The 9486-nt window shown below is 39.3% G+C and overlaps 2 protein-coding genes across 2 annotated transcripts; one reads left to right on the top strand and one right to left on the bottom strand.

Annotated features, from left to right (window-relative positions):
• Positions 1–228: 228 nt before the first annotated feature.
• LOC131435672 (uncharacterized) lies at positions 229–1150 on the bottom strand. Its single transcript, XM_058603812.1, has 2 exons — positions 822–1150; positions 229–754 (listed from the first exon to the last, which is right to left on the bottom strand). Exon 2 carries the CDS (start codon positions 752–754, stop codon positions 338–340), a length of 417 nt encoding a protein of 138 aa, XP_058459795.1. The 5' UTR covers positions 822–1150; the 3' UTR covers positions 229–337.
• A 5535-nt stretch (positions 1151–6685) lies between these two features.
• LOC131435668 (UDP-glycosyltransferase UGT5-like) lies at positions 6686–9256 on the top strand. The gene is made up of 2 exons (XM_058603796.1): positions 6686–8813; positions 8867–9256. The coding sequence occupies exons 1-2, from the start codon at positions 7522–7524 to the stop codon at positions 9135–9137; spliced, it is 1563 nt and encodes a 520-aa protein (XP_058459779.1). The 5' UTR covers positions 6686–7521; the 3' UTR covers positions 9138–9256.
• Positions 9257–9486: the final 230 nt, after the last annotated feature.

Below are 9486 nucleotides of genomic sequence, written 5' to 3' on the forward strand. Positions count from 1 at the left end.
AAAATTTTATCATAAATTCCAGAACGATTCCTTACATCTGTATCAAATTTCACTGGAAGCGATGCAGTAAACAGCTTGTGACTGTCCAACACTATAACATATGAAGCATTAGACCTTCAACGAGAATACGGTCAAGTTTCAGTTTCGATAGCCGCCAAGCCACTAAGCAACGTCTTTCAGGTGGTTGTTATCTTGAGTCAATATAAAACAGATTCAAACCACTAGCAATGCGTAAACAATCTCGTTTATTTCTTCGCTAGAGCTCACCTAACGTCACTGATTTGCATACGACTTCGAGACTTTGCACCAAATGCCGCATTCGAATCGTTTTTTCTTATCAGATATGAGCTCCCTCCAAGGACGCCACCGATTCTGCGTACGACGGAGGTAGCTCGTCAATGGCAAGCAGATATTTGTCCAACTTTTCGTAGGATGGCGGTTCCAATAGGGTTGTATCGTAGTCCGGTGGTGGTCCACTTTGCAAACATTGCTCAACGGTATAAATTGACAGCTGATCGATGGGCATCGGACCGGTCCACATGCAGGTTCCAACTCGGTGCGTGAGGTACAGCGTAATCATGATGCAGATCACAAAAAAGGCCACCGCCAGACACAGCACAATGATCTGGGAATTCAGTTGATCTGACCATTCGGTTTGGTTCATCGTATACTCCAACAGCAGCGCTACAACGACTAGTGATGGAATCGTAACTGTTACGATTGCGAGATCAATTACGCACTGCTGGTACTTCATCTGGGATAAAATTCAAAAGGGGTTTGAAATTCATGCTACCAGCAACCACCAGCAACAGGATACTTACGGTGCTACATTTTTAATCTCCAAATAAAATTCCAGAAACTGTTCTTCGTGACCAGAAAAACCAGAAAAAAAACAAAATTATCCTCGTTTATTCCGCTCGGAAGCGATCCGTTCGAGTGGTTCCGACTGGTTTCACTGACAAACTGCGACTCTTACAAATGAAGAAACTACAAGCAGCAGTGGCGACGGTAAAATTTGTACCGTTTTTGTCTCATTGAAATATGATAAACGAATTGTTGACACTTTGATTACGACGGGACGAGAACACCAATGCCGACCGAAAGACGAAGGGCTTTCAGTTATCTGATGGCGACGATAGCCAGCAACGGACTACGGGGCTCCGGAGAAATATTACTCGGTTTTTATCTAATACCAGTCTAAAAAGTCCCGGTCCATATTTGTGAAATGTGTTTGAGATTAGGTTCTTAGACAATTTGTTCTGGTTTCAGTGAAATGTTTAATTCGTGGCATAAGGTTTTTCTCAGAAGGCGTCAATGACATGATTTCCTGGGTTAGTAATAATAATAATAATAATAATAATAATAATAATAATAATAATAATAATAATAATAATAATAATAATAATAATAATAATAATAATAATAATAATAATAATAATAATAATAATAATAATAATAATAATAATAATAATAATAATAATAATAATAATAATAATAATAATAATAATAATAATAATAATAATAATAATAATAATAATAATAATAATAATAATAATAATAATAATAATAATCAAGTTAATAACAATATTCTGGTCCGAAAATCAGGTTCTGGTTCTGAAACGTGTACGGAAACAAATTGCATAATAATTCGGCAAAATTCTCCCATTCAATCATTTCCAAACTTTTAGGGGCTCAAATTTAAAGATATTATTTCCTTTTTTCATGTTCGCTTTATTCAATTTCAATACCATATCCATAAATGCACGAGCCTTCTTCTTAACACTACTCTTTAAGTCTTGTGCGTTGTTTAGACCAACCTTTTTTTTGCGTAGAGATCCAATTTTTCTTTTTATCTTTTTCGATTTTATTTTCTCATGATGCTCCAAAAACACCTGCTTCATAATTCCTCAATTGGCCGTCGTTCCGGTGCTTTCGGGGGATTGAAGTCGTTCAGCCTTGCACCACTCCAAAACATTTTTCGAGTAATGGCACGAGGCCAAATCCAGCTAGAGTAGCGTAGGACCACTACGTGATCTTAGAAGTGGAAGTAAACGCTTTTAGAGGCGTTCCTTGAGGTCCATTAACACAAATGGAGGGCTTCGCTTGAACAAATTACTTCGGTTTCTGCTTCTGCTTCTGCTTCTGCTTCTGCTTCTGCTTCTGCTTCTGCTTCTGCTTCTGCTTCTGCTTCTGCTTCTGCTTCTGCTTCTGCTTCTGCTTCTGCTTCTGCTTCTGCTTCTGCTTCTGCTTCTGCTTCTGCTTCTGCTTCTGCTTCTGCTTCTGCTTCTGCTTCTGCTTCTGCTTCTGCTTCTGCTTCTGCTTCTGCTTCTGCTTCTGCTTCTGCTTCTGCTTCTGCTTCTGCTTCTGCTTCTGCTTCTGCTTCTGCTTCTGCTTCTGCTTCTGCTTCTGCTTCTGCTTCTGCTTCTGCTTCTGCTTCTGCTTCTGCTTCTGCTTCTGCTTCTGCTTCTGCTTCTGCTTCTGCTTCTGCTTCTGCTTCTGCTTCTGCTTCTGCTTCTGCTTCTGCTTCTGCTTCTGCTTCTGCTTCTGCTTCTGCTTCTGCTTCTGCTTCTGCTTCTGCTTCTGCTTCTGCTTCTGCTTCTGCTTCTGCTTCTGCTTCTGCTTCTGCTTCTGCTTCTGCTTTTGCTTCTGCTTCTGCTTCTGCTTCTGCTTCTGCTTCTGCTTCTGCTTCTGCTTCTGCTTCTGCTTCTGCTTCTGCTTCTGCTTCTGCTTCTGCTTCTGTTTCTGTTATTGTTTATGTTTCGGATTCTATTGCTTTTGCTGTTTTTGCAGCTGTTGCAACTGTTTTAGTAGTTAAAGTTTTAGTTTCTATTTCTGTTGTTGTTTTGGTTACTGTTTCAGTTTCTGCTTCTGGTTCTATTCTTGTCTGTAATGTTCCTTATTTGATGAAAGGAAAGTTATAATAACTCGAAACGGTAGATTTTTTCATTCAATGAAACAATTCAATTTTTTTTATTTGATCTTATTACAACTCATAAAACCAAAATGACTGAACAGTGGAAACAACTGATATCCCGATTGGAGCATAATAATTGAACTAATAGGTCTAAGACAAACGCTAATTGAGACTGATTCTTTTGTAGTGTGGGAAATTAAGACGTAGTCCAAAACTAAATGAACAAATCAACAACTCATGGTATATTCCAGGTTTCTGCGTAGGTGTAATATTTGCTGCGCACGAACCCCGAAACATAACTGTAATTATGTACTTGCTGCAAAATTTATAGTATCTGGAAGGAGAGCTAAACTTGTTTGCACTGTTGGGCGGCACTCGTTTCTGGCAATTAAAAAAGTAAACATTTGCCGTTTGTTTTTTTTTGTCATAAACAACATACGTCTTACTACTGGAGCCTGATGCAATTTTTAAAAGTGAGATTTTTTACAATCAGTTTATCATTTTTTCTCACTTTTCCGTTCATGAAACATACTTTATGCTTCACTAATTCGAACATTTCTTTATCAATTTATGATGACATTTTTAGTTGTATGAAAGCAGTACGAATAAACGCGGCGGATAGTTTTGGAGCTGATAACATTAAGAAAAAATAGTGACATCATAATTACGTGAAAAATTGCTGTTTTACATGCTGAATATTTTCCATTCTACTTTTTTCAATGGAAGGACAATGGATTATGATGTTGATCTGCTACTTTCGGAACATCCGGTACCGGTAATTGGAAATCAGTGGAGGAAATAGAGTTCCAGTCAATCTTCTACGAAAAAATTCAATTCTACCCATTCTTGTACAGGGAAAATTTTGCTACAGTGCCCCATAGTAAAGTAAGTCGTGTTCACGACGAAAAAATTGTTGCCGACAGCGACCGCCGCGGCTTGAACCGAGATTAATGGATTGCGAAATACGACAGTTAATCGACTGAACCATGGATGCACACATTAGCCGAATGCGCTTGCTAGCCAATTACAGTCGAAACCAGGAGAATTCGTGATAATCCAACATTCGGTGTGCAAAATTCGAACCAAACGAATACGAATAAAGCCAGCATTGGACTGCATCGTGTGGAAAAATTCTAAACTGGGCTCGAAACCATTCCTACCCTTAGTCATTGTTAGTAGACGGCCTATTAAACTGATTCCGGCTGTCCTGGTTTCCGATTCCGGAAGCATCGAAAATAGAGTTTAAATACTTCAAATTTTCTCAGAGGTGGTTTGGCCGATTTTCTTGAACTTAGTTTTAAGTTGAAGGTGTTATAATCCCGAATAAAGTTTCAAATTTTCATCTACTATCTTTCATTTCAAACATTAATGTTGAACATTTCATACCGCTACCTAAAGCGGCGAAGCCATAAAGGAAAAATTTCGTTTCAATTAGGCTAAAAACTGTTTCAACTTGTAGAGCGCTTCTCAGAGATGGCTGAACTTAGATTCAAATAAAATGTGATACGATTTTCTTAAATTTCATTTGGATCTGACTTTCGGTTCGGAAATTACAAGGAAATATGTGCAAATTTATTAAAAATTTTCTTGGAAATTTCTTAACCTATTTTCACAAACTAAGTCGCCAAAAAGTCCCGACTCCCGGTTCCGGTATTACAGTGCGATTGGTGGAAATTCCCAATTTCATGAGTATTTTTTCACAAGCGATGTCGAAACGAGGTGCACATTTTTATAAAACTTGCTGCTAAATTCGTATAGTTGGCGGATATTTTTAGTTAGTGAATATATCAAACTACTTTGGGACTACTGGTGCCCGGTTTTCGATTTCGAACGCACTGGCAATAGTGTAGAAAAGCTCAAATAACGGAACTTACTTTGATTTCTCAGCAACGGTTGAACCGATTTTCACGAACCATGATTCAAGTTGAAGCTCCCATTGTCTTTAAATATTCTATGCAATTTCATCCAGATCCGACTTCCGGTTCCGAAATTATGGGGCGATGAGTGTCAAAACATTCAAATGGTCATTCAAAATGACGATGCAAAACTGGTACGCATCGGTACGTGTGGCTTTGCTCCGTTCGCAGCGTGCTTTGTTCAATTTTGTATAGCGTGCAGGGCCACATTTAAATCTATATTTTTCAGGTGAAAAAAATGTAAATTTGTAAATTTTGTCTTCAATTTGTACCTATTTGATAGTGTTATCATGATAACGATGCTTTTCTATGAAAGTACACTGATTGCCTTTCTCATATAGGAAGTTTATGCAATTACTTGAAAAATTGATTAGTGAAAATTGGCCCGGAGGGCTAAGTGTTCTATTTCATTCGACACAGTTCGTCGAGCTGAAGAATGTCTGTGTATATCCCATAGGTTGCTATCGAATTTCATCATGCTTTCACAGGGTAAAGTATGTTTAAAATTGCACACCGTCATTTAGAGCGACGATGCAAAAAAGGGCCAAATTCTTCTAGATTTGACTCAAAACAGATTCGATTTGTAGGTTATATTGGTTACTTACCAAACCAACCGACTTCGGCTATACTGGCTCCAATTTTCCGGTTCCAGAATTACCGGAAATAGAGGACAAAAACTCTAGAACGAGACTCACTCAATTTTCTCAGAGAAAATCTGATCGATTTCCACAAACTTAGGCTCAAATAAAAGTTCCTACTGTCTCATAGGTTGCTGTTGGATTTCATCCGGGTCCGACTTCTGGTTCCAGATCTATACGGTAAAGTGTGTTTAATCATTTGGCGCGACGATGCAAAATAAAGAAAAAACTCTTATAAACTTGACATAACTGTTTACAAATTGAAATAGTCATGTTAATTTATACCCAGAAAAAGTTTCTTATTTTATTCAAGATTGAAACAAAAAATTTTGTACAGAATTTTCTAGTGATATTTTTGGAAAATTATATGAGAAAGGCATCATTACACCACTAGGTGGATTAAAAGAGTTTTTTTACTCTCATTTGCTCCGCGTTATTTAATTGGGTGGTAGAAAAAAAAAGTTGTGCAAATAAGTTAATTGGAAGCGAAGTTCACACATTCAACTAATACGAACGATTCTCATTTTTATTCATATTCCCATCCTCCAGTTATGTCTGTGACATTACTCACCCGCCTTTTTTTGTATGTGGTGAAGGCTGGATTTCATCATATATCACTATCAAAGAGTTTTTGGATACCTTATGTCGTTTTCGCTTGAGAAAACTGAAACTGACCTAGGGTAGTTTCATCAAATAAACACTTTTCACGAAACTGTGTTGATTTCGCGCTTAACAAAGAGGGTTTGAGCAAATCTGATAACAAAACCAGGTTCGAAACTGACTCGATTTTCATTTCAACAACGGCTAGGCTCGAACTAGCTTCAAACAAACGGTTTGACAGCAGTTAGAGTGGAAACTGGAGTAGGTTTGGCATCAAGCGAAAACGACACTAGTGAAAGTAATCGGAAAGCTCAAAATGGGTTTTCAAGGATAACTAGATTGCAGGTCTCTGCAATGCTAGTAGGTTGACTATGTTATATTGAATGTTTTGGACATCATCTTTAAGTGTCATATTCTTATCAAATATTTTACAAGTTTCTATGGAAGATCCTACTGTAATTATCTGAGTTTTCTAAAGTTTGTTAAATTTTGCTTTTAGTAATAAGGAATTTAGGTGTATGAATCCTATATTTGTCCATCAATTATACATTTAATATTTATGCCATCGACTACTTGATACCGAATAATAGTTTGAAAATGTTTTTTCAAGGTTTCATTCGATTATATCATCACCTAACCCAGTTCACAACATGTTTTCCACGTTGGAGCACATTGAACCAATTAAAAGTGATCTCAATCACTCTCAAGTCAGTGGTAACCGGTTCAATTGTATTCCAACTAGTATATTTCAGACGCTTTCCTCGTGTGCAAAATGGAATCATCTCTAGAATGACGCACATTTCTAGAATTTTAATTGATAATGAAACTTCATGCTTAAGTTCGCCACTCAGCGGTGCTCAGTTCAGCCAGAACAGCCATATGAAGATCACACATTCGGTGTTCATTCTTGTGATTTCTATTGGCAGCATCTCGACTACTGGAAGCGATGAAAATGTAGACCCGGTGCGTAATTTACGAACGGCAATCAAAGATTACTGTGAGTGGAAATATTCCTGCTGTGACTTAACGGAGGCACTGCTAACCTGCCGGGAGCTTTGTTTCAACTCACTGAGCTGCGAGGAACCGACCACACAGCAGATACCGGCGCAGATTCAATTTGGACCATCGCTTCTGTCCGCTCGGGGCAGTTTCCTGTACAAACCCGCCTATCGCCCCACGAAAATGGTGTGTCCAGAAGGATACAGACAGGACCACCGAGGACGTTGTCGGTTTGTGTTTACCTTTGAATGAATTCGACACAAGTGCTAGAAAGTAAACAAACACGAAATAGCTAGGTTAAACAACTTATCGTCAAAGTGATGATAAGTATATCAAAACTTTTATCAGCATAATTTCCAATTCAAAGATAACCGGCCAACGGCTAACGCGCTTGACTGCCCCACAAAGGTTACGTAAACGTTACGGTAGTCGTTCAATCAACTCGGTAGCGAAGATGGCATTCAAAATGTTTGCATTCTGTACTGTCCAGCTAGTACTGTCAGTGTTGTTCCGAACGGTCGCGACAGACAACATTCTGTTCCTTCAATCACTGGATTCCAAAAGTCATCATATCTGGAACAAGCAAATTTTCGATCGGCTCTACGAGAATGGACACAATCTTACAATTATCTCCTTCCAAGAGGAAACATCGATACCCGGTAAGACTTTTCTGGTGGTGAAAGATTTCATGAAGAAAGTGATGGCAGAGCTTTCCCAGGACTGGGACTTCTCGAATCTACGTAGTCCACTAAAAAACATCAAAGCTATGTATGATTACTACAATACCGGCAGCCGGATTCTGGCAAAGGATGACACCGTCCACCGGTTGCTCGCGTATCCCAAAACGTTCAAGTTTGATTTGGTGATTCACGATCTTACGATGGGACAATTTTTGCTCGGATTCGTTGATTACTTTGACAACCCTCCGCTGGTGTCCGTTTCTGCCTTCAACATCCCTCCTCACGTTATCACCATGGCGGACGCTCCGCTACGAACCACTCACATGCCCCACTATGCATCGACGTATGGCCCTCAGATGGATTTCATCGAACGGGTTAAGAACACCCTGTACTGGGGCTTCGATATCTTCTATCGCAATTGCGTTTACTTGGCCAATGAAGACCGACGGTCGAAACGACTTTTCGGTGAGCAGACGGCCTCAGTTGGACACATTGAAAAGCGCTCCGATGTGATACTGGTCAACAGCGATTTCAGCATGGAACACTTTCGGGCCTTGCCACCGAACGTGATCCCAGTGGGAGGATTACACGTGTCCCGCCGGGAGGAAGTTCCACCCATCATTAAGCAGTTCATTGCCCGGGCCATTAAAGGTGTTATACTGCTCAGTTTCGGAACCAACATCGACAGCGGTATGTTGGGAGAGCAACTGAACAGAGACATATTCAACGTGTTCCGCAGTATGCCCGACTACGGATTCATTTGGAAACATGGAAATCCGGAAAAACTAGACGTATTTCCTGCGAACGTTCTCCCCCTGAAATGGGTTCCGCAGTCGGCAATTCTGTCCAACCAGAGGACAAAACTTCTAATCAGCCATGGAGGTTTGTTAAGTTTACAGGAAGCGTCCTGGCATGGAGTTCCGGTGGTGGCCCTACCGCTTTTTGTCGATCAGTTCAGCAATGCGGAAAAACTTGTTAAGGCGGGAGTTGGTCTGAGTTTGCCTCTAACCGAAATCAACGAAACTAATCTTCGGGAGTGTATTGTTCGAATTTTACAGGAACCCAGGTGAGTGTCGTTTGTAATGAACTGACTTTCGACTAACTTTTCACCATTTTTAGCTACTACGAAAAAATGAAGAAACGCTCGTACCACTTCAAAGGTCAACCGGAGCACCCGTTGGATAGGGCGATATTCTGGATAGAAAAAGTACTGGAAAATAAAGGACTCAGCTATCTTCGTTCTCCGGCGCTTGATATGAATGTGTTCCAGATCTATGGCTTAGACATGATTGGAGTGGTTCTGTTGGTGGCCTTCTGTTATTATTTACTTGTGAGGAGACATTTTGGGAAGAAAAAACCCATACAAGATAAGAAATCTAAGAAAGAATGAGAAGGTTTTGCTTCAAACTCTACATAAGTCTAAATCGACTTTCTTCATTTAATTGTAATTAAATTGTTTTGATTGACTAAGAATTGTACTGAACGGAATTACATTGTAGATCAAAAGGATTGGATTGCGTTTCTTTGAATCTGAATTATCCATTGCCGTTACAAGAATATCTCACAAAACATTTATTTGATTTCGATTATATCGAAAGCATTCGAGGAGACAAGTTCACTTATCGGTACTCGCACTAAGTTTCAGTGAAAGTTAAAGTTATTACATCTGTGAAATCTAAACAGTTGGTGGTGTTTTATTAAAATTCTTAGAAATAAGAGCCTCATTGACTATACTTGCC

The sequence above is a fragment of the Malaya genurostris genome, chromosome 1, assembly GCF_030247185.1.
Source record: "Malaya genurostris strain Urasoe2022 chromosome 1, Malgen_1.1, whole genome shotgun sequence".
NCBI lineage: Eukaryota > Metazoa > Arthropoda > Insecta > Diptera > Culicidae > Malaya > Malaya genurostris.